Source organism: Anarrhichthys ocellatus, unplaced genomic scaffold (assembly GCF_004355925.1).
Source record: "Anarrhichthys ocellatus isolate YVR2014 unplaced genomic scaffold, GSC_Weel_1.0 scaffold102, whole genome shotgun sequence".
Taxonomy (NCBI): Eukaryota; Metazoa; Chordata; class Actinopteri; order Perciformes; family Anarhichadidae; genus Anarrhichthys; species Anarrhichthys ocellatus.
Genome location: NW_022280132.1, coordinates 969,556 through 995,020, shown reverse-complemented (window position 1 = coordinate 995,020; position 25,465 = coordinate 969,556). Strand labels below are relative to the sequence as shown.

General features: G+C 43.3%; 1 protein-coding gene across 2 annotated transcripts in view; it reads left to right on the top strand.

The window, feature by feature from the left end:
- niban1a (niban apoptosis regulator 1a) overlaps nt 1–25,307 on the top strand; it is a 27,335-nt gene extending 2,028 nt beyond the window's left edge. The window contains exons 2-14 of one of the 2 annotated variants that reach the window (XM_031876035.1): nt 11,659–11,789; nt 12,512–12,640; nt 12,754–12,868; nt 15,564–15,728; nt 16,624–16,739; nt 19,195–19,299; nt 19,665–19,827; nt 19,915–20,102; nt 21,110–21,256; nt 22,034–22,144; nt 22,852–22,959; nt 23,085–23,196; nt 23,310–25,307. In XM_031876035.1, the coding sequence (XP_031731895.1) occupies nt 11,659–11,789; nt 12,512–12,640; nt 12,754–12,868; nt 15,564–15,728; nt 16,624–16,739; nt 19,195–19,299; nt 19,665–19,827; nt 19,915–20,102; nt 21,110–21,256; nt 22,034–22,144; nt 22,852–22,959; nt 23,085–23,196; nt 23,310–24,577 (2,858 nt within the window). In that variant the 3' untranslated portion in view covers nt 24,578–25,307. The remainder of the gene's footprint in view (nt 1–11,658; nt 11,790–12,511; nt 12,641–12,753; nt 12,869–15,563; nt 15,729–16,623; nt 16,740–19,194; nt 19,300–19,664; nt 19,828–19,914; nt 20,103–21,109; nt 21,257–22,033; nt 22,145–22,851; nt 22,960–23,084; nt 23,197–23,309) is intronic. The other variant, XM_031876036.1, reaches the window with a different exon arrangement.
- Nucleotides 25,308–25,465: the final 158 nt, after the last annotated feature.

The window sequence follows — 25,465 nt, the reverse complement described above, 5'->3', positions numbered from 1 at the left end:
CCCCCCCCCCCCCCCCCCCCGCCCTACTGAGATGCATCAGTATCTGATCGATCAGAATGTGCGCTCCCTTTAGGGAATTCATCATGAGTCACAGCCAGGTGGAGTTATGAGAGGAAAAAGTCACAACCAAGGTGAAGTTACTTTTTATAATCGTCATGTTTTACTCAGCTGTCTGCATCCAGTTGAAGTTTATAGTTAGAAATCGAACAGCTGGACTGGGTCTCTGTTTGCAACGATGATCAGAGTGTTCCAGCGCTTCATTCACGAGTCTGGAAACCCGGTGTGCCGGATCGAAGCCATTTCTTGGCTTCTTGGGTCACATGAACAACAGGCAGGGTCAACGCTCAGTGAAACGGCGTCGTTGTAAGCGAACAAAATAAAGGTGAAAAGTCAGAGAAAGCGGAGGAGAACGGCTGAAGCAATAAACAAAAGAGAACAAAGACTAAAATGGCAACAACGATTGTAAAACGCCGAATAATCTGGTCACCCTTTTAGATATTATTGTACCTCCAGAAAAGATAAATAATCGTCTGTGAAAACGCCTCCGTGTCTGTTGTTGACGTTGACACCGGTTGCCTCGGCTGTTGCCGTGGTTGCAGAGTATCATATGTTGAGAACGGAAAAGTAAAAATATTGTCCCGTGAGGTGGAAAATCCCGGAGTGAGATGTGTTTTTTTTGTTGTCACTGTTGAGACCCCTCTCTCTGCATGCTGGGTCTCGCACATAAGACGACAAACAATGTGCCGTGTGTATGTGCATGTGGTCAAGGTTGGTGGAAGGCAGCTCTCAGACTCTTGTTTAATGGTGTCCTTTGGGAGCCGTTTACCTCCTGCTGCCCCCAGATAGCTCTCAGTGTAGACGCAGCTCGGTTCTCGTGGTTGCCTCGTCAGTTTTTCCTGGCTGGGCGGTTTTTAGTGGAGGGCAAACTCAGAGCGGTGCATCACCGTGCATCCATTACTCGTGGTGAAAACAATCCTCTCTCTCAGTCTGCAGCAGTGAGAGATGTGTGTGTGTGTGTGTGTGTGGAGGGTGGGGTGGGTGTGTACGGGATAATTTGTTGAATATTTGGTGGTAGTGTACTGGGTTGGGTTGGATGTCTGTTTTGTTTTTTTTGAGCAGGCTACATTTGATTCATGAGACCGATTACTCCAAACATTTGTCCTCTTTGAGTTTTGGCTGTATGATCTGGTAACATGGATCTTTTTATTTCATTTCTAACTCGATCTGACAGTATTTCTTCATCATTCCTACGATACACGATGGCCTGAACAACGTGTTTGGCTGCAGTTGAGACTGGATGTGAAGATATGAGGGCAGAAAGAGGGCGTGCAATTGTGAACGACTTGTGCTTGAAATCAAATATGCAACACCCACTTTAAATACATGATAATGAGGTTGCGGAGGCCACATTTCACAAATTGCTCCAACATGTGTCCGTGCTTCATGGATTCATGGCGATTTTTCCACACTACAATCTCACAGCAGCAACAGAGTGTGTGAGACGTAGTTTGACTCTGTGAGACTATGAACATGTGGATCCTCGGTAGAGGAATATACCAAACCACTGGAATATATGTTGTGCACAGCAACGACGCTTACGAGCATCTTAAACATCTGGCAGATCGGTGCCGCATGTTTATCCTCCACATATTTCACCAAAGACGACAAACGGAGAAGCTCAACAGGGGCGCAACATCTGCTGTCTGCTCCGAAGAGTTTCTGCATTACTCAACAGTTTGAACTGTTTCCTTTTAAACCATTGCTCATCTCAGCATGACCACTCAGTGACTCATGTTGCGTTGGGATGGGCGAAGGAGACCAGTCTTAAGCTGGTTCTGGTTCCTAGCTGTTCTGAGCTGGAGTACGGATGAGGAGCTGCTGCAGCGGTCAAGGCTGCGACAGTCGTTCATTTGTTAAACGTTCAGTATTTCCAGTTTGTGTCTCGCATGACGAACCTCTTTGTTGGTGCATTGTTGTTTCTTGCTGTGTTACTGCCACCTGTAGTGTGAAACTATTGGCAGGTAGTGTCCTGCTCTTAAACGCCATACATTTTCACTGTACATCTGATGTGTTGCTTTGTCATTGTAGCTGTTCTGCTCCTGGTGGCGTTATGAGTCTGATGGAAGGGATTCTTTAGTCTCCCACATGGCTTCAAAGAAAGTCGGCCCAGCTCAGTGTGCAGCATTACATCATCTGTCCAGTATAAATGTCACCCAGAAAAGAAGATCATCATGTGTACTAGTGCAATTCTAATGTAAGGAGGTTTAGCTCCAGTTGGAAAACATTATTGTAATTTAAGAGTTGGCTGAAGTAGTTGTAGAGATTCTTTGGTTTTTGCTGTCAGGCTGCAGTTCTTCATGCTGTGTCACTCCAGCTGCCATTACACAATCCTTCAGATATTCAGAGGAGCTGTGAGACTGTGAGAGCCCCCCCCCCCCCTGTTTTTTTAGATCTGAATTCACGGCTCTCCACAAAGAGAGGAAGCTGCTGCTGCTGAGGCGCTCTGCTTTAAAAACCACCTGTTGTTTACTCAATCTGACTGTCCACTGAACACAATGCAAATACTGCAAATCTGCTGCTATTCAAATAACGTTTCACCTTGAAACCAGCTCTGATTAGCCAAGAAAGTATGTACTTATGTATCTGTATGAAAGTGACACACCAAAGCCTGAAACGATTAAACATTGGAGATTGCAGCCTCATTATACCACTTTCAATTATCTGATAATTCTTTAGTGAAAGGATTGTTCACCCAAATTACAAAATACCCACATTTTGTCACTTAAAGGAATAGAATAGTACATTTGCTTCTTTTTTTCTTCTCGGAGAATGAGTTATTCAGATGGTTATTAATATCATATCAGTGTGTTAAATATGGAGCTGGAGTCGGGACATGGTTAGCCTAGCTTAGCATAAAGACTGGAAGTAGGGGGAAACAGCTAGCTCCAAAGCTAAAAAAAAAATAAAGAATACAGTTGGCTAAAGTTCCCTAATTAACACGCTCTATCTTGTTTGTTTATATCATAAACAAAAATATTGAAAAACAGTTTGTTGTTTAAAGGGAAAGTTACGAAGTATATCTTGATAGATAACAGAGTATCCTTCCACTGCAGTGCCTCCGTGCAAGCTACAGGTTGTCAGATATAGTCGGATATTGTGATTTTTAACAAATGAGATACAGTGTGTTAATCAGTGAGCTTGAAAGGTGTTGATGGGTGTAGTTTTCTAACTTTGGACAGAGCCAGCCTAGCTGTTTCCCCCTGCTTCCAGTCTTTATGCTAAGCTAAGATAACCACGTCCTCCAGCTCTGTCCATAACAAACAGACTGATTCTCATCTCACTCTCGTTTTCAATAAAAGTCGCTCTTCCTCTTTATGTAAAGTGTCATGGTTTATAGGGTGTAAAGTCCGATTTCTGGTGTTGAATGCAGTTTCATATCAGGCTCACTTTGTGGTTCGAGCTCGGTGCAGATGGAGCTTTTTTTTCCGTCATTTAGTTCACGTCCGTATGTGGATTATTTTGAGTGTAAACACGAGGAATGGAGGCAGAGCTGGGCACCAAGACCTTGACGCTCGTACTCCTCATCCCCCAGGTATGATGGTATGGGAGCGTGAAACCGGCTCTGCAGCACGTAAAAGTTGCTAATGGACAGATGAGTTTACTATTGTTTCAGAAAAACTCTCACATGGTGACGTCCATCCTCTGTTCTAATAATCCGGGCAATGAAACCTGTCGGCTATGTGAGGGATGTTTATTGAAGTACATTTTCCAAGTGCAGCTCTCTATCATTGACTATTCCCCTCTGTCTTGTGTCTCTTATGTAGTTTCACTGCAAACAAGGCAGGGAGCTAAGCATCCATTTGTGTGAGAGATGAATCCCTGACCATCTGCAAAAACCCCACAAGGTCCTTTTAACAACGCTGAACACTGAATCAATTTCGAGAGTCCTCAAAGACTCTTTAAACTCTCAGAAAATATTCTGCTGCACGACCAAAACGATTTTTAACCATTTCTCCCAACAAACGTGGAAGCCGGATTATTTTAGTTTTTTTATGAACAAAAACATATTTATGTTTCCTTTGTTGTATGAAATAAGCATGAGTCGTGCCCAGCCACCATCTTTGTTTTGATTAGGAAATGGAGTTGCAGGTTAGACGGGTTAAAGGAGACATAGAGAGAGGACATCATCTGGCCAACATTGAAATGTGTCCAACACTTTGGTTTATGACCAAATACCTGCAGAACTAATGATATTCCCACCAGCCTCAGCTGCACGTTGTGTTTACTGCTAACTAGCTAATGTTAGCATGCTAACACGGTGAACGTTTAACCAGCTAAACATCAACCTGCTAGCATCATCATTGGGAGCATGTTAGCACAAAAGCACCTCTGTGCCTAGTGTGACTGTGGACTCCTGTTGCTTAATAAATTACAATGAATTCATCATTGTCAAGGAATCTATTGTTGATCGACTAATTGATTAATTGACTTATCTTTTCAGCTTTTAAAATATGTGGTTAAAAGAGGTTAGTTTGTATACCTGGTATTTCTAGTTATTTATATACAAAAACAGCAGTAGTCATATGAGTAAAAGATGGGCTATGAGCTAAACTGGAGAGGAGCATGTTTTAATTTTCATGGACACAAATGCAAACACACTCATATTTCTGTCACCAGCTTCCAGCCCCTCCTCTTCTCTCACGCGCACACACACACACACATACACACACACTTTGTGTCTCTGTCCAACATTTTTCTGCCTTGCAGTGACTTGCTCTGTGTCTCGGGTATTTCCTGACTGACAACACAAAGAGTCTCTTCTCTGAACATAGGGCCCTTGCGAGTACAAAATAACATTAATCATTTATTTTTTTCGCATTTTATTGTACTTTGAACTTGCACTTTGGGCATTTTTTAAATATCCTTTATTAATGAGATCTGACATGTCGTGTGGACTCTTTAACTTTAAACTGTTGAAATAATGTCAGCAGTGGTTGTGCATACTTGTTCACTTAGTCATCATGTTTGCATGTTAGTGTGTGGGAAAACAAATTTGTTGTCAGTGTCTCACACACACACACACACACACACCCTAGACAACCACAGGAACTTTCTCATATGTGAACCAAAGAACACTTCTACCGTTGGACCTCATGTGGTTTAGCTGTTGGAGATTTCAATTTGTCTTTTTTAAAGCCTTTTTCCCCATATTAATTATTTTTCATTATGTTTCTCATTGTACACTAGAGCCGAAAACCCCACAGATCTTTTACACAATTATAATATAGAAATGATATTTAATGATAAAGACACTACATATTGGTGGAGGTTGAACCAGGTGTGATTTGGTTAGGTGAAGTTGGCTTTCTTTGTATGACTGTGTGTGTGTGTGATTTTGTGTTTTTACATTTTACTGCCGGCCGTTTGACCAGCTGTGCCACATCTGCCCTGCATGAGTTCCACGTGTTTGCAAGGTCTCTGCAGATCCCGGATAAGTCGGATCAATGGAAGACATTGAAGTAGTGCTCACTGTTTTTCGACCCATGAGACTTTGCGTACCATCGTCATTTATTCCATGCTTATCACATGAGGTGTCACCCAGATCTGGTCTTGAGATTCCTTTGTAGGGGACCGCTTGGACAATTGCTGCACTCATCCAATAAAATGACATTACCTGTGTGAAATAGCACCTATGCGCTTTATGGCCTTAAGGTTAAAGGGGTCCACCTCTGTGATGAAACGCAGCCATGGTGGAAGACCGGGCTCTCCGGGTGCTTTCTAGCATTCACTTATTACAATTTTTTTTTCTCACTTCAATTCAAAGGCTCAGTTTAAACGACAGTAAAAACCTGCAGGGACTCTTGTGTTTCAGTCCATCAACCGATCTTCTGCTGTCTGACATTGTAAACGTTGAAGGTGGAAGAGCAGGTCTCTCCAGTGAAACGGGGGGGTTGTAAGCCGAGTTGCTGCTGAATCACTTCACACAACTCTCGCTCATAGTTCACATACCAAACCCTCGCATACCAGCACACATTTCTGTTAGAGGACAGGCTGGCACATTTTCAAGACTCGCATGTCAGTTTGTTTGTTTAAAGAGTTACTGGTCAAATTTTGCAGCAACCAAATGCGCCAAAATGGAAAGTTCATCATCCACCAAATTTCAAAACTGTATTCTGACACGGATTCAACAGCATTTCCTCTCTGACAAAAGTTGTACAAATTTAGCTAAAAAGTGAATATTTTACGCACCGCAGGATTATTCTGTGTGCTCACAGTTAAGATCCGCCTCAAGCATTAGTCCGCAGGTGTGGCTCTTCATGTTCTTGTTAAAGTGCCAACAGGTGTAACCTACTGTGCGGCACACAGTCAGACGCCAGGCCTGCAGTATTTTAAGTATTCAGTACTCAGTGTGTCAAGGTTCACTCGCAGATACAAACGCATTCGATTTGTTTTGTTGTTTGCTCATTTATTCTTCAACAAACCTTCAAACAGTAGAGACGCAGTATCTGACCAGCAGACTGTCTTTGCACCATCAAGCACTTAGATAGATGAGCAAATCCCAAAATGTGATAAACTCTATCAACAGAGCCATAGTTGGGCGTTTAATACCATGGATGAATTAAGAAAGCAGTTTTGGTTTCGCTGAGAATACACCTACGTGTTTCTGCAAGTCTACTCGGAGAGGGGTATTCTGGGTAACCGCAGGCTGCAGTTTTTCCCTCATTAAGATTATGTTAAACGCGTTTTGATATTTACAACTAAAACCTGGACCGTTGTGGACGTCGCGTACTTGGGAGGAGATGTCTGAGACTGTGTGGAAACAGGGTGAAGTAGCGCTGTGTGAAAGTCAGTCAAGAGTGCGTTCTTGTCTCTGAACTCTTGAACTGGTGTCTTTCTCTGCGCAGATGGCAGCATAAATTAACAAGGCAAACTGTTTTTGATGGATGCCCACTTACAGCTTGGTACTCCAAACATGCGAGAAGTTGTGTTCATGTGCTCTTAGTGACTCTCAGTCGACACTAAAGTACATCAGTCTATTTTGATGAAAATATGAATTATGTGCGGGGAGTTTAGTCCTTTTTAGATTTTAATAATCTGAAGGTCCATCTTGAGTTAATATACAGTATAAGTGAATGATTCTTTATATATGGCCTGGGTGTGTTCAACCGGTTGCCCAGTGCATGCTGGGATAGGCTCCTGCTTGTGATAAGTGACGTACAGTAGTAAATGGTAAATTACATGACCGTTTGAGGCTTCACTCTGGTTAAAAAGCACCATTTATCGGAAAGAAAGTCACTCGGCATCCATCTGAGTTTTCAAACTATGCAGATTTATTGATAATTAAACTGTGAGCATCATATCACAAATATATAATCACAGTCTGTGGTTAAAATGGCTCCAGCACTTCATCACTAATGTGTCGGTTGCTGTTGTGTCTGTACACGACACAGTATGTTTAGAGGCGATGTCTGTCTGCTGTGGTTAATTTGCTCTGAATGGCCCAATTACGTAGCTTTTATGACACTTTTGTCTGTGTCTGTTTCGCTTTATAATAATGTCTTTACAATGTGCATTTGCACGATGTTCAGTTTTGATCTGTGTTCAAGTTGAACATTTGAAAACAAGGTTTTCTACTCGTGCCAGGACTCAAATGAGAAGCAGGCAGATGGCTTACACACTGGCTCATTTACAGTCATACTGATCAATAAGAAGTGTCCCTGGGAAAACGGCAACCAAAGCAGAGTAATTGTGAGTAATCTGTGATTATTTTAATGAATAATGGATTGTTTTGTTTATAGAATATCAAGTTGTCCGAGCCCAAATTGATTTCTGAGGGACTGTAGGAAACTGATTTGTGTTTCAACACGTTCCTCAGCGAGTGACTAAAGACGAAGTTATTTACTTTACTACATAAAACCTCTTACAGCTATATAAAGCCAGACTCTTTTTCTAGCTCTTTTCTCATTTTAACTTAAAAGGCCGTCTGAAGGTTGGTCTGAATATGTCATTGCTCCTCCGGCCACCTCTTTCATAATAACTCAACCTGATAACAAGGAAAATATTAAACAAATGGCGGCCGGAGCTATTTTGCATGAACGGCAGCCGAGCAATCGGATGAGGGCCGTCTGCCCAGCCATTCAAATCAACTCGGGAGCAGAGTGAACCAAGATGAACTCGGAGGAGGACAAGTCATGGAGCAGAGGTTCCTCATCCACTCTGGATTTGTGCTGCAGCGTTCTCAAAATGCAGAGAATGAGTCAATTATACCAGAAAACGTGTGTGTGTGTGTGTGTGTGTGTGTCACAGCTGGCAGCCAGAGCAGATCAAACCTCAGAAGGAACGGACCATCTCTCAAATAAAATCCATTTTCTGTGCACAGAGCGTCTTTCAGGGTTCGGAGAATAAAACTTCACTTGTGTCTGTAAGAGTCTCTGATACTCCCTGGGTGACCCACAGCTTTGCATTATTGGAAAACAGGTTAACCTCCAACCTGACTGGGTGCTGTTGTGCAGAAGTAGAACGGCAAGTTCAATGTGCACTGGCGGTCACATAAGCAGAGTCTGTCCTTTCTTGCCAGTACAGTTTATGAGCTGCCGGTGTATTTACCTTTTCAGGGCTGAACTAACATTTCCAGTCCAGTTCTTAGATCCAAACCACTAGCGGGTCTGAAAAATGCAAAGTTTGTGGTGCTAGAAAAGAGTCTTTTAGGGATTATTAATGTCAAATGGAAAAGTTAGCTGTGCACCAAAACCTTTTCTTGTTGATGATCTGAGTGCGCAACAGGTTTTGCATCAAAATATGCAGCCCATGAGACCATACATCCTCCATCCGCAGCGAGTGTGCATTGGTGACATTCAGAAACATTCCTGTGGCTGTTTCATACAGATTTGGATTATACAACATCATCGTGTCTATTTGGAACCTGGATCAACCACCTTTGAGTTAGATTTAGATATCTCCCGTGTAAAGTTGATATTTTTTCCTGACCACAAGGGTTCAACCTCTGGGGAGCTCTTTGTTTTGTACTGATGGTGCCACTAGAGAAGAGGCCAGGGGGGTCGGCAAGACATTTTAATTCTGCCCCCAAATATCCACAAAAACTTGGATGTAAATCTGGCTAGGTGTTGTTTCTGGTGCAGACGAACAAACCATCCATTGGACCTTCTGAGATCACCATCCACCAATGAAAAGGCATCCCTGTGGAGTGCTACTGGCCAGGAAATGGAAACTGCCCACGTCTGGGAGCAGGATATCCACTCTGACTAGCTGATCAGTGGAGGGATAAGCGGAAGGCTCGTCGGGGTCAATGGGGAGACGAGACACAGAACTAACCTTTCTACACGCTGCATTGTTTAAGGCTGAGGAAAAAACAAGGAGGCCCCCTGAGATCCTCCATCCACAGCTCCAAACTGCCGCTGCTGATGAAGAAACAGCCTCTGCTTTACTGTGAACAAACCTTTAAAATCCCTGTCATTAATCGTTCACCAAACACTAATCTATCAACATCTAAACGTGTGACTAAATGTTTGGTCTGGCGGCCAGAAATATGTCTTAAAAACACCTTAATTTCAAGGCCTTCAACAGGTCACAACCCTAATTAACACAATTTGAAACATTTGACATCAATTCCAGGTGTTATTAAAGTTGGGACTCTGGTTCGGAAATATAAATATAAGTTTCAATTAAGGATGCCTTTTGAATGGCTTTTCTGCATCGTTTAGGAGTTTGAAAGAGTTGATGAGCCTTACAGAAAACCCTCCTTCAATAACTCATTACCAACGATCACTGCAACTGTTCCTGAGTTTGCTTCTACCTGAACACTGTTTAATGCTTTTTATATACTGTACATATTATGATGTTGTTTTTGTATGAGATGAGATTAATGGAGATGTTTCATTCGTTTGTAACGACTCACTTCCTGTTGCTGCCTTCTTGGCCAGGTCGTCATTGTAAATGAGAACTGCTTCTCAATTGACTTATCTGGTTAAATAAAGGTAAAAAAACACACACAAAAAACAGTATATGCGATGTAAAAAATGAACGCTACCCCAAAGTTGGGCCTTAAAAAAATATGACTCTAAAAGGGAAAATCTGAGGATTTGTCTGAAGTCGGATGTTCTTTTGTGGGCTAAAACATATTAAGGGGTTTTATGGATTTAGAAGGCCCTTAATCAGATAACTAATTAAACATAGCTACTAATTTATCCATTAATTATCCTCTTTATCTGAATGTGTAATGTGTATTACTAGCCCCGAAAACGACCAATTAATACTTTAATTATATTTTGTGGGTAAATTAGTGATCGAGGAATTGCCTCTCTGCCCTGTAACTGAGCCACAGAAACCCCACTTGTGTTTTCATTTCTCTAAATTCATCTCTAACCCAGACATACGGCGTGATGGAGCGCCACAGCTTCTGTTACCATAGTGACGCGGAGCCGGGTTGTCGTGGCGCCGTGCCGTCATGCCGTCTGTAAAACACCCCAGAGAGATAATGACGGCGCACATCGACCCCGATCATTAACACCGACTGTGCAGCGAGGGAGACAAAGCACAGCAGCCGCCTGTTCAGGCATGTTTATCCATTAAGTGGAGGATGTGTCACTGGGAATTACCTCTAATAGTTTGTGGATATTGAGAATTTAAAGCTGCGTAAATACTCATTAAATGTTGTATTTGTGATGTGGTTTTGCAGCCGTGCAGAGAGAGACGACTGAAAATGGGGAACGCTCTGCAGCGACTTTGACAGGGCTTTATTCTTTGTTTTGTTTTTCGTAAGAAACTGAATCCCTCCGCGCCAGGAATCTGGCCTGGTTCAAACGGGAACGGAGAGGTTTCTCTTTTCTCTCGGTAATCCTGCGAGCGTACTGCCAGCTAGTCGTAGGTTGACAGACCACAGCAGGGACGGAGTGAAAGGCCTCTCTGGTTGATGTGGTTGAGAATCGCCTCGGAGACTTGGACAGAGACACAGAGTCTGATTGGACGCTTGTAATCTGGATAGAAGTTGCTCACACGATCCAGAGAGACACCAACAGCAGCCTCGGTGTCCTGCTTACAGCATTCTGCAGAGATCACCTCGGGTACAGCGTGATATCATCTGGTGTTTGTTATCCAGGCTAAGGGAAGACTTTGGCATGTCTCAGCGCCAAGGAAGAGATGGAAAATGAGCGTAAAGATGAGCTCAGGTTTTGTTTTTAAGAAAGCTCTGTTGTGTGTGTGTGTGTGGGTGTGTGTGTGAAGTTTTTTGGCAAACGCTCTGCTGCACAAAGTTTTGAGCAGTTTTGACAAAATAAGTTCCAACTTCATGTGATTTGCTTTTAGGTTTCTTTAGTTGAGCATCGTTCTATTTATTGAAATGAATCTTAAAGATCTTTTTTTTTTCGGAGAGTGAGATGTTTAGATGGATGTTAGTCTTTTATTACAGATCTTTGTGTTTGAGAAGTCCTCAAACTGGACTCCCTGGCCTGGTTCATATTTCATCCTCGGAGCGGAGCGGCCTCGTTCTTATTGTCGGGCTGAAACCTGACCAGGAGTCCAACTGGAATCCTCTGGCTCAGTATTTAACACCCATCTTCAAGTGTAATCGGTGCTTAACTTCCCACTGAAACCAGTCCTGTAACCGTTGTTTTAATTCTTCTTCTCTCTGTGTTCCTGCAGTCCAGGCCGAGGCCGAGCTAATGGAGTTCAGTCCGTACTACAAGAAGCAGTTCTCTCTGGCTCGTTTCTCCGAGGTAGAAGATGATCTGGAGCAGAACAAAGAGACGATCACGCAGCTGCTCATACAGAGGGTACGTGTCTGCACCGGTGCCAGACCCCCCCGAGTCAGCATTCACTCCTTAAGAATGGGTCCAATGAATCAGAGGTTTGGTTTAAAGGTTAGCAGAGCAACCGCAGCAGTAAGCACATGTGCAGGTGTGACTAACATCTGTGATGTCATCCAGCTGCGTGAGACAGAGAGGAGTCAACTAAATTACAGAGACAGTCTTAGGGGGCGGTGTGAAAAGCTAACGTCTGGATTACATCCAGACTCACGAGGGAAAGGACTTGAAAAATGAAAGTAAGCAAAGGTTTTTAGCCAACTTGTTGTCCCAGTTATTCAATTCAGGCTCACCTGTGAATGAATTTATAAAAAGGCCAAGCTGAGGTATTTTCTCTTGCTTTGAATCCGGATGAATATTTATCAACGTCAGAGCCAATCTGTTGATTAGATTCATAAACTTATAATGATTATTTGTGACTGTGAGCCAGTTGAGGTGAATCATGCATCCCCTGGACACAACAATTCAACACACAGCCTTTTCCCTACAGAAAAAGTCTCTCCGTTACTCTGGATAAGGGTCGGGTTGGAAATCCAAAGTGTTTATAGCCGTTCATAACGGTCACACTCGAATATACATATGAGACGTTCACCGCAGAGAGAATTCAGAGGACAAAATCTAATTCTTGCCACGTTTATAGCCGAGTGTTCATTGTATGTATGTGTGTGTGTGTGTGTGTGTGTGTTGACCAGGGGACTCCTGAAGGGGGCGAGGTGCTGTATGAGGAGGGCGTCCTTTTCTTCGACGACGCCAGGAAGTGGAAGGAGAGGTACGTGGTGGTGAGAGCCAACTACTGCCTGGAGTGTCACGACGGCCTGGAGGTGAGCGTGACAGTCAAATGGCAACATGTCACATTGATCTGTATACACACTCTACACGAAATTGACACATTTAATCTCCGCTTTTTTCTTTTCCTTCTGTCCTCTTCCACCAGACTTTTATGAAAGGGATTCCTCCCCGTCAGAAGCTGCTGCCTACAGGGGGCAGTGTGCCGACCACAGAGGAGAAGTACATGGCCATGGTGGACAAGTGCTTCCCCGATGACACCAGTGAGTAAAAGATCTGATAACTCTTAGTAACAGCTTCAATTACGTGTACACATAATAATTAGATAATCCTTAATATGTTGTCTATTCACTGTTCCTGTCAGCATCAGCTGCACTTTAATTAATGATACCTTACATGCAACGTAATGCTACACAACCAGCCTACCTGCTAACGATAGCCAGTGGTGAGTACTCTACTGAAGTACAATTTGGACATACTTGTACTTTACTTGAGTATTTCTATGCTGTGCTACTTTATTTACTTCATGAGTATTTTTCTTTTTACACTGTGGTATTTCTACTTTTACTTAATTAAAGGATCTGAGTTCTTCCTCCGCCACTGATATAGAGCATATTAGATCCTTAATATTAATGTCCACTAACAGAAATTGCGAAAATTGTCTCTTACTTTTTTAATCCATCCAATAATTGAGTGTGTTGGGTTGCAGTGGACATCACAGCTTCTCAGTGCTTCTAATGTCTCCACAATCTCCACAAAGAATGTCTCTTCATGGTTTTTTGATCACGGTCATTTCAGCCTCAGGTGTTTTGAAAAGGGACGTGTATCTGAGTAAACAGTAACCTCTGCAGAGGATGAGCTTCTTAACGTAATGGTGTCATTTGGCTGTTTGCATACAAACACGCTCTCATAAAGGGATGCTGGGTATTATTCCCACCGGTTTGGTACGGATAAGAAAAAAAAAGAAACATTGCAGGATTCATGATTTTATCCTTCAGTAGTTCTCTACGTTCAAAGTCGATAAAATAGACAGGTTAAGGTTTTTAAAAATAAAATTATTCCACATATAGATTTCAAATTTCACCGACTCAGAGTTTACTAAACATCCCCATCTATGAGAAAAAATTCAAATACGTCATCATACATATCACTGGCCATTCAGGAAGGTGGTTTTGTTGTTGCTTGCAGAGAAGACAAAGCAGCTCTTAAAGAGGAGCTCACTGTTATCCCTCCAGATATTTAATCTGATTATATTTTTGTTAAGCCTTGTATCTTAACGGAAGAGAAGAGAAACCTGTTTCCCACTGTGATCTTGAACAACAACCTCCCACCCACGGGTGCTCAACAAAGCTAAAAGCAGCTCAGGTGGGAGTTTGGGGAACCAAGAGAGACTGAAGGAATTTAGGAGGAACGTTGTTTAAGACACGCAGGCACCAACGCAGCACTTTGATCACGATCATTGATTTAGTTCACTCTGGTTTATACATGAATTTAAAAAAAACACACATTGCAGTTTGACTGTGTATTTATTGAACTCTGGCAGCGGCAAACAGTTTTTAGATGTCATAAAATCAAGCTTAGATGGTTCTGCTTCTTGGAAGGAAATGTGGTTGTATTAAAGTAAATTTAAAAAAATATATATGTCTTCAAGTTTTCAGTGGAATACTCCTTTAATGGTATCCATCAGTGTGCTGAGTGTGCAGCAGAAGAACTGGTGTTCTGTGTAAAAGCAGACAGGTTTGTACAGGCTCTGATCCAGACTGTTTCTATTTACTGTGTGGCTTTCCCTCAAAAAAATCAGCCACCGAGTGAAGAACCGACAGACGGTTCAGACTCTGAATACTGCTGCCTTCAGACCGCAGGGCTCACCTGGACTAACCTGTGTGCGATCCGAGCCGGTTTCACTCGCCTGTTTCTAAGCTGTGTGTAGCACTCAACTAAAGGCAGCAGCTCAGAGGCAGAGCGGACTCAGTAGATTATCAATTAATTTGATATAAAATTAACAATTAATAATTGTTTTAGAACACCTTAATTCATGAGCAAGCACTGGAAAGAAATCACTAATTATCATCCAGTAAAATGTTTTATCTATTAGAGAACTTCATATTCATCCATAACCAGAATATAGTGGACTAAATTGTCTATAGAAAAATGGGCACAATTTATGTATTTTGTTGCTCATACTAAACGCACCAAGCAAATATATTATAAGACAATTAGAGGCTAATGAATAACAAAATGTTTCCCAAAATAACTTGCCTTTTTTATATTTGAAATATAATCAAATTAAACTCAAAAAATAGATAAACCGAGCATTGTGAACACAGTTTTTTTCTCCTTATGTGTTTGCGGTTGTTGACGTCACTGGAGATTTAATGGTCATGTGTTTATTAAGAGAATCTGAACTGCAAATCTGACGGAATAAACTCAGTCTAAATGGTGACTTCTTTGATTTAAGTGTCCCTGGCTTGAATAGAGCAGAGAGAGAGATATTTTGTTGTTTGGGAAGCTCGTACTGTTGTGCTGCCACCTGTCCTGAGGGCCTTTGATTCAACTTAAAGGAGGTCAGAGTCTCATCTGGTTTAGTGGTTTAAAACGTAGAGCAGTCACTGAACCGGTAAGAGCCTAAAGACATTATATCTGAAAGCTGAGGAGTCATTCATGCATCTCTTTCTCCTCAGATCAGTCTGTTACGGTGCGTGATGAAGTGTTAATGCTTAAATGAGCTGAAGACGCAGAGAGCAGAAGGGAAACAACACATTTAATTTCCACGCTACTCCCTTATAAGCCACTGTATGTGTAACCCACACAGTAACCAATAATCAGTATAACAACGTATACTACTATCGTGTGGACATACCAACCGCCCAAACGTTGAGCCGCTAGTGTGGCTAAAACAACAGCTCTCCATTCAGTTCGGTGGTCGCCATCAACGGATCTCCGTGTTTTCTGTTTCAGACGTGAAGGAGGACTTTGCTCCTCCTCTGTCGGGGATGCCTGGACAGTTCCCCGTCTACCTGCGTCTGCCCTACAGGAGAGACTCCTACTTCTGCTTCAGACAGGAGGCCAAAAGAGCTGCCTTCCTCTCCATCCTGTCAGACTGCATCAGACACCAGAACCAAGGTGAGACAGATACAGTCGATCCAAATACTCTACAGTAGGTTTACCGTCCGCTGCTACAACGCAGCCATGGGGGGTCTCTCATTCTCTTTTAGGGCTGGGTATCGTTTGGCACTTTGGGATTTGAGTTTCAATGTTTGTTTGTTTTTCTTTTCGATATCTTACTTTGGGGGATTATTAACTTGTTTTTCTACTAAATCCTTTTTTCATTTTTCTTAACTTACTTACTTTAACTTTACCAAATGAAATACAGTCTGAAGTTGGCCGATTTTTCAAAAACACAGTGAAGATCCTAGTTGCTTTTTTTAACGTAATACTGTTGAGTGATACGGAATAAAGCTGAAACAGGAATGCCAGACCTTTGCTGGCTCCAGATTGCTGGTTTTCTATATATTTAATCTACCACAGGGCGACTAAATATCTTTGTTATGGACTTTTAGACATTGTGATAGACGGTTTCAATATTATGAGACGTTTTACAACCTGTGGAATAAAATGGTTCTACCTACAGTATCATATTGATTAAAAACATTCATTTTTCAACACATGGTCACTCGTGATCCATTTTACACTCTGCAGAAATGACTTGAGAAGCAATGGCACTCTATCATCAGCAGCAGCATCTGAGTGTGCGAGAGATGGTTTTAGGTTGCATGGCATCACTTGAACCACTTTTGGCAGTTGCCATGGCAACAGACTCGCCCCGCACCAGCTCCGAGGAGCAGAGACGGGCATATTTTTTTTATAATCAAGTTGAAGCAGAACATCTCTGCCCGAGCGAGTTGACAAAGCATTTAATTCACATCTCGGCTTAGAATAAAGCGAACACACTGAGAGACTGACGACGCGTTATTTGTAGTCGTTTGGTTAATCTCTCCATCTCTCTCCTCTCTGTCAGACTTCCTGAAGAAGAAGACGTGTGAAGTGCAGGCCTTCCTCAAAGCCATCCAGCTCTACAGACAGGACAAAGGCCAATACGAGGCCTGGGACATGCTGATAGGGAGCGATGTCAGGGTACGTTTTGGTGTATTCACATTCTCAGTACGAGTTACTTTGGCAACAACTGCTCCTCCTGCGGTCAACACATGCTTACACATGTTAAGCTCCACTAAAGGATGAATGAGTTATTTAGCGAGCTTTAGAGGTGTTCCCTGTTTCCAGGCTTTATGCTAAGCTAGGCTAACCACACTCTCACCCTGTACTTAACACACAGACGTGAGATTGATGTTGCATCTTAATTGCAAGGACACCAAACAAATAATAATTCAGAAACTATAACTGCACAAAATTGCTTCGAAACTCAACATATGATAACTTCTAATCTACAGAAAAGCTTTCTGTTGAGTAAAAGATAAAGAAAAGAGAAATACTTTTACTATTTTTTCTCTCTTGTTTCATCTACAGTTCCACCTGCAGTGTTGCTTGCCCTGTTAGCACCGTTAGCTTCTAGCTGGTGGCTCAACATCATCGTCACAGTTTCATTTGTACAGACTGCAGTGTATCTGCACCATAGAAGGATGCAGGACTTGTACTAATCAGAGTCACGGCTTTGTAGCCTCTCGCTCAGTTTGCTGTAATCTTCCAGTAGCCGAGAAAACCCTGAGAACACAGAGAGGAGGAGAGGAGCTTTGGTTCACTTAGACCGTCGTCCTTACTCTCTTTTTCTCTACCTTCCTCCTCCTTCCCCGAGCTCTCTGCTCTGCTGTTGTGCTTCCTGCTGTTTTTCTCTCTGTTCTCTTTTAAAGCAGTGCAGGAATCCTCCCTCATAGTGTCAGTGTAAATGCTCCATTGTGTTGCTGTTCGCTCACATTGTGTTTAGTCACAATTAGTTGGAGGTGAGAGGAAGTTTGACTTGCTGCAGGAAACACGCACACACACACACACAGTTTAAAGTCTATTTGTTTTTCTCTGCACTTAGCATGCAGTTCATACATGTATAAAGTAAAAATACACACCAAAGTACACAGGTTTGCACTCGCACACCGGTATTTTCTTTCCTTCTTGTACATAGCTCTTGTCTGACACACAAACACACACACACACACACCAGTGAGAGCTAAGACATGAGAGGAATGAATGAAATGTTGGCAGCAGAAACACGAACAGTTTCACTGAGTTTTATAACCACTGCATCAAAATCACAAATCATTCAAAAACAGTTTTTTGGAGTGTGTGTGTGTGTGTGTGTGTGTGTGTGTGTGTGTGTGTGTGTGTGTGCGCGCGTGTGCGCAGACTCACTGTCTACTAACATGTTTAGTGATCATGTAAGTAATTTATAAAAAGACGTGAAAATTCAGTCAGTCAACAGTGAGGTATAGCATTTGATTTTATTAATCAAATATGGTCTATGTTGCCTCATCAGGTTACAAACACAACATATGCCAGACTGGCGGCATGTTGCAAAAAAAAGACCTGTCCACATTGAGGACTACATTCCTGCCTCTGCCTGTTCTCCGTCTGTTAGTCAGCACGTAATCTCAGAAACTTGAGATTTCAACGACACTTTGTTAAAATTGAGGACTGGATTTGGTGTGGGGGATTTCTTCACATGAATGTTTTCCCATGAACTTCTGCACTGTTGAATGAAGAAAATCTGGCACATTTATCATATCGCTGTCCGTCTCAATGTGTATTTTGATGTCGATCCAGCACTTAGTTCTCTCTAGTTTGGGTTGTTTGACCCGAGGCTGAATTACCAACTGGGCAAAACTATTGCAAATATTTTAACGGCAAAATTAGAGCAGCGAGCAGCCGTGACATTTCTTCAGAAGATGTAGCCTTTTCTCGTTCCAAATGTATTTGGTAATGTGCACCACTAAAGAATGATATCAATGGAAATGGGAACATTTCATGTCTTGAGGTCCTGTCTTATGTCAAAGTCCAGTTTTAAGACCTTTGATATTTCGGTCAAGGCTATGCTTACATAGTGCATATTCAGAGAGTGTGTTTATCAGACTGATATGTTTGGAATCTTTGGGATTTAGAAGGTTTAAAAAATAAATAATTCAAATTATGACATATTTGTGAATAGTATCTAAACAAAAACTTTAGATACAGATCCCTTAGATTTTTCTTTTTAAGATTTGTGACCAAGATACATTCTTCGTGGGACATTTTACAAAGTAAAAATAACTTGTCAGTGCTCTGTGATGAGCGCGCTGTTTTTTTAAATGTCTTCAAACCTAGTTTGGTGTATCTGCAATAATGTTATGGGTCTGTCTCTATTTTATTGTCTATTTTCTCAAACAAATGTGTTTCATAACCAAACTAACTAACTAGCGCCTGCATAGAAGAACCCCTCGTGGCTGCGGTTGATAGATAATCTTTTAACAGAGTAATCCAACATCACTTTGGTAGCCTGAGATATTTTCAAAAAGGCTTAAATGTGTTTGAAGACAGGACTGAAATTATAATTATTCCTTTTTTTGCAACACATCATTAAGCATTTAAACTGTCTGTGTGTTTGCAGGTGATGGCCAACGTGGTGATGGAGCAGCTGCTGCCGTCTCTTCAGAAAGACATGCTGCCTCGCCTCAAAGCCAAGAAGACAGAGAGGAAGAGAGTCTGGTTTGCTGTGAGTCACACTGTTAACGTGATACCTTGTTATATCCTTTGTGACTGATGTTGCTGCTGGCGCACTGTCAATGCAGATGAAAAATAATCAGTTTTAGTTTGAAAATTGGCACACAGGGAACATTTTTATCCATCGTCGTCTTTGATGGCGTTTTATCACAAATTTAACCTAGTTAAATCTAGAATGGTAAATCATGCATTCATGCTGTGGGCTATTCCCTGCATTATAATATGTCTCGACTGTAAATCTTCATATGGAACGATTTCATTTTGTCAAGCAGTAAGAAATGAAGTGAGCTGAAAACTTGGAAAGAATTGACTTTATTTATATAACCCGTGTTTGATCAATGGACTGTTTGTGCCCAGACGGTGGAGGCGGCGTACATCCTGGTCCAGGAGCATCTGTTGGAGGGACTCTCAGCACTGAAGGAGGAATGTCGAACGTCAGTCCGGCAGCAGGAGGTGCTCATCCACTCCGACATGGACCAGATCCTCAACTCCAGACGGCAGCTGGAGGAAACAGTCCGAGGTAACGTTCAGCGTCTGACTGATAGTCAGTGTGAATGAAACTGGCTCTGGTTGTTCTGAGGGTAAATATTTGAATTTCTTCCTCCAGACAAAGTGTCGGAGCGAGCAGAGAAGCTGTGCTCCGAGTCCGTCCAGCCGTACCTGGCCTCAGTCCTGGAGGAGCTGATGGAGCCGGTCAGCTCTGGCTTCCTGGAGGGACGGCAGCTGAGCGAACGCGCCATGGACCAGGTGTGTCAGGACGTCCTGCGGCTGGCAGACAATGAGGAACTGAAGAAGGTTCGTCAATCGTCTACAGTATATCCTCTTTTGTGTTTTTTCCTCTGTTATTGGAGACCCAACCTGACAACCTGACATCACAAATAAAGGAGTAAATAAACTGAGGAATAATCATCTTTTACCGTCGCCTCTAGATTTAGTTTTCTTCTTGCTGAATACATAGCAGACTTTTCCTCATGAGAAAGGCCTGGATTAATTTTTCCATAAGTATTGAAATGAAGGCCTCATCCAAAGGTGTCTACTCAACATATCCCCCCCCCCCCCCACACACACACACACACACACACAATCACACACACACAATGATATTATGTCTGATATAGCATGGCATAATTTGTACTCATGAATTAATTATTTCAGCTCATAAATCATTAGAGTTCAACATTCAAACAAATGTGTTTACACTCCAACAATATGTTTAGGAAACATCAACAAAATAAAAAATGGTTTTCGACAGTTGGTCGGACAAAACAAGCTATTTGAGGACGTCACCCTTGACATTAGGAAATAAATCGACACGTGGAGGGATGATGAAAATAATTGTTAGCTGCAGCATGACAAAATCCAAGCAGCTCTTTTAGATCAGATTATCTACAGTCTGACAACTTCCACAGTTTATCTTACACTGCATTAGGCTCCACAGTGCTGTATGTGAACTATGTGACAGCCACCAAAGCTGACCAGTAAAACAATACTCCAACATTGCATCATAGAGAGAGAGAAACGTAATAACTTTCAATTCAGTTCAGTATTTGTAGGACCTTGTTTCTAAAACACAGCTGCTAACTCTCTGGGTGGTCCACCTTAACTGACTGGAAGTACACACAGAAACATGTGACTTTAGTTCCTACTGTTACATTTGCTCAAATCTGTCATTTTTAGGCCCAAATTAGTTTAGATTCCCTGGCGGGCTCCTTTCTGCTCAGCCCTTCAAAATAAGAGTTACCTGTAGCTACATGAGCTAAACAGGCTGTTATTTTAAACCCCCTCCTCTCTCCGTCTCTCAGGCTCTGGCAGACATGGCCAAACCGAACCTGCTGAACGGCTACCAGAAGATCGGCTCGCTGCAGGAGAAACTGCAGCACCTGCAGGAGAGATTTGGTTTCTCCAACATTTCAGGAGTGGTCCACAGCGCTCAGATCGACCTGCAGCAGGTACACACACACACACACACACACACACACACACACACACACACACACACGCACACACACACCAGTATTTATTCCAGCACTGTACTAGAGTACAGTTTTATGGTAGTTGTTCTTTCTTGAGTATTTCCATTATATGATACTTCTTACTTTTATACTTCCCTCCACTACATTTATTTCTCAGCCTTAGTTACTTGTTTAACATAAAGGTTATGAAAGGTACGAAAAAGGTTATAAAATATACATTGAAAACACATTATTTAAGATTAAACCAGTGATTCCCAAACCTTTTTTTATGTGACCTTTTACAAAAGTAGTCAGGGCCTCTAGTCATGTTTCAGATGTCGGAGTTGTCAGTTCCACCACACAAAAGCAAATTTTAGCTTTAACTTTAGCACGATTATGAATACATTACTTGTGAGTATTATTTCATTGTATTGGTAGTTTTACTTAAAGGGACTGAATACTTGGTTCCATTGACTCTCTCTTAGTTCAGATGACTCAGCTGTCATGCTTCTGCTCAGACAGAGTGGGCGGAGGAATCTTTCTGGCAGTCGTTTTGTCAGCCAACATTTCTGACACAGTTGTGATTGTAATCTATGTTCCTTCGATACATTGACTCGGCACTTCAGTGTGTGAACACATTTTGAGTCTGCTGATGTTTCACACTGATGGGATTTCCAGCTGCTTTTTTTTTCGCTCTGTGTTTGGGGCATTTAACTGCTGTCTGATCTGATCTCATCGTTCGTGTGTGTGTGTGCGTGTGCGCGCGCGCTTCAGCTGACTGAGAATGCAGCCTCCACGTTTGAACAGCTGTTTCACAAAGCCGTCCAGGACAACCCCGAGAACCCCGGCTCTGCCATCGAGAAGGCCAAACACAGAGTGCTCAAGGTCAGATTGTAATTTACAACACGTAGCCTCCATGTTTCTAAACTATTCTTTGTCAGACTTTTACGGAATTAAGAAACACATTATTGCCATTCCAAATCCAATCCGACAGAGAAAGATAAACAAGAGGGGAGAGAGAGACACGTCGGAGAGAGGGACAAGAAATACTATAGACGGGAGACAGAGGGGAGAGGGACAAAGGGGGAGGGAGAGAGGGGGGCAGAAAGGGTAGAGAGAGATGAGAGAGAGATAGGATGGGAAGGGAGAGACGGGACAGAGAGACATAAACATAAACATCCAGGGGAGGGGAGACAGAGGCCAGAGAAGGTAAGAGACAGAGACGAGATAGGGAGGGGGAGACGTGAGAGGGGAGAGAGACATGTTACTGAGGGGGAGGGGAGAGAGGGGCGGATGAGAGAAAGACATGAGAAGGGGGGGAGAGAGACAGACTATAGACGGGAGTGAGAGACGAAAGTGAGTGGGAGAGGGGACGAGAGAGGAACTAGGGAGACAAGAACGAAAAAAGGGAGGGGGAGAGAGGCAAGAGGGAGCCAGGGAGGGGGAGATGTGAGAGAGAGAGAGAGACAGAGAGAGACGAGAGGCAGGGAAGGGGATAGAGAGAGGAAGAGACGAGAGAAGGGGGGAGAGACAAAACAAGAGCTCCCTGACATGAAGTGACGAGTCTCGTCTGTCCCCTTTGTGTCCTGCAGCAATACGACTATGACAGCAGCACAGTGAGGAAGAGGATCTCCAGGGAGGCCCTCGTCTCCGTCACTCTGCCCTTCATCAAGAAGAGTCTGGCCGCCACCTGCAAAACTGTGAGTCTCACACAAACACACATATATATAGACTTACTATGATCAATGATCATTAACTCCACCATTATTCAGAAAGCTACGATGGTTTCAGAGCATGACCCATGTGTCTCTCTCTCTCTGTACAGGAGCTTCAGGGTCTCGAGCGGTCAGTCTACGCCGACCACTCCAACTACATCCACATTGAGAACGTCTATGAGAGCATCCTCCTGCAATCTCTGGACAAGGAGGTCACCAAAGGTATGATACAAGTTACACAGATGGTGACAAATTAGCCACACACACACACACACACACACACACACACACACACACACAGAGACGCCGCTAATCCTTCCCATTTTCTCCCACAGTGGTGAAGGAGGCGGCCAGCCTGAAGAAGTACAACCTGTTCACAGACAGCAGAGACCTGCTCAGTCAGTCCAGCCGCTCCAGCCTCTCCTCCCCGCCCGTCTCCACTCCGGGCACCCCCGCCATGGTGCTCGCCTCCCCCTCCAAAACCTCCGTTGAGCCCCAGCCCCCGTCTCCTCTTGCAGTCAACGGTCTGTCGTCCAGCCCCCGGAAGGAAGGGCAGACGGAGGAGAGCGAAGCCCCGAAGGACGCGGCCCTTATTGAGACGCCTCTGGGGAAGGTTGAACAAAAAGACGTAGCTCAGACCGTCGCAGTCGGCGAGGAGGCAGGGGCAACGCCACTCACAGCAGAGGAAGTCTTCCTAACTGTGAAGGCAGAAGCAGGCCCCCCTGCTTCAGCAGACACATCCAACCCGAGTGAGACGCAGGAGGTTAACGTAGAAGCGCCTCCAGAGACTGTGATCGAAAAGGAAGAGATTTCTGTCGAGACAGAAACAGTGGAGATGGCCGCTGAGCCTCAGGTGCAGAGGACAGATGCTCCAAAAGAGGCAGATGTCATTTTGTCAGAAACCCCTATTGTTGTAGAAAGCACAAAGACAGATGTAGAAGAAGCAGCAGCACGGATAGAAGCTCCTGTACCAAGCTGTGACCCCACTGATGAACCAGCCAACACTTCAGCAGAGAGCACTGATTCCCAAACTGCAGCCAGCTGTGTAGAAGAGACAAACTGTGGATGCTCAGAAATCAAGTTAGAGGCTCCCTCTAGTGGTCAAACAGCTGAACTTACATCTGCAGACATCAGCCTGGACATGAAGCGACAGGAGGCAGAACCAGTGACCGTCTCAGACCCCAATTCCATGGACGTGTCGGTGGGGAGTGAGTCGGCCCCGTCGGACGTGGAGTCCATGGAGGAGGGGAAAGTAACGCAGAGCAGCGAGGACGAAGTCTCAACGACCTCCGACGTCTTGGAGGACGAGGCCAACGTCAGCAAATCACCTGTGAGCTTGGACGATCCCGCCGGGGACAAAACCACGGGTGACAAGGAGTCTCCTCAGGCCCAGACGGAAGCTGTGATGAGCGGCGTCGAGGCGGGTGCGAGCGCGGAGCCCTCTGCGGCAAACTCTCAGCCCTCTGAGCCCGCAGAGGATGAAGGCCCTGAAGCACAGCCCATTGGCTGCATCAAGGAGATCCGTGACCTAGTGATGGAGGTGATGGAGGTGGAGGAGCCGGTGCAGCGGTACCCCAGCGGAGTGCCAAAAGAGGAGGAATGAGGCACCAGGATCCATCACAACTGCATTACAAAAGTGATTCAGGATGTTCTGCTGAAGGGAACCAACTCATGACCAGAATAGAACATTAAGCCTCAAACTGTCCGGGAGTCAAAACATTTGTTCTCAGAGTCGACGCAGGAAAAGACTCCTGACAAACATTCACAACAGCTTCCATGAACTTTTTTTTTATTTTAAACACATTTGCATGAAATGATGGTAAATTATTCATAAAAATCAATATATCAGCTGTGTCAGGTGTATAAAACAAACATGTCTGTTTCATTCAGTGAATTTTAACACTATAATTATTTTTGTGGAAATTGCATTATGCTGTGGTATCTATTTCAAAGGAATAGTTAGGACATTTTATAGAATGTATTTATGCGCTTTCTCTCTGAGAATAGGATGTGAGGATGGATATCAATCTCCGTATAGGATGTCTGTGTATAAGCCGCTTAGCTTAGCAGGGGAAATGGCCAGCTTGGTTCAGTCTAATTTGAAATGACACCTACAAACGTTTTATCTGTCAGCTCTGTACAGGCAGACATGAGATTTGTATCCATCTGAATATCTCACTCTCTGGGGAAAAAAAGCAAATGAATGAATTCCCTAAAATGCCAGACTATGAGCTTTAAATTGTTTAGAAATGACTATTAACAGATATTTAATTATATTAGACCACATGCGGCTTTGACAGCAGTGCAGAGTGGCGGCTGTGAGCTAGCCAGTGGGGGGCACTCACGTGCACTAAAAGCCACGTGGCAGGAAAACACACACACACACACACACACACACACACACACACACACACACACAGAGAGAGGAAGAGCGACTTCATTCTCTGCTCCAGTAGGCATTCATCCTCTATATCTTTACACAGCAAATCGC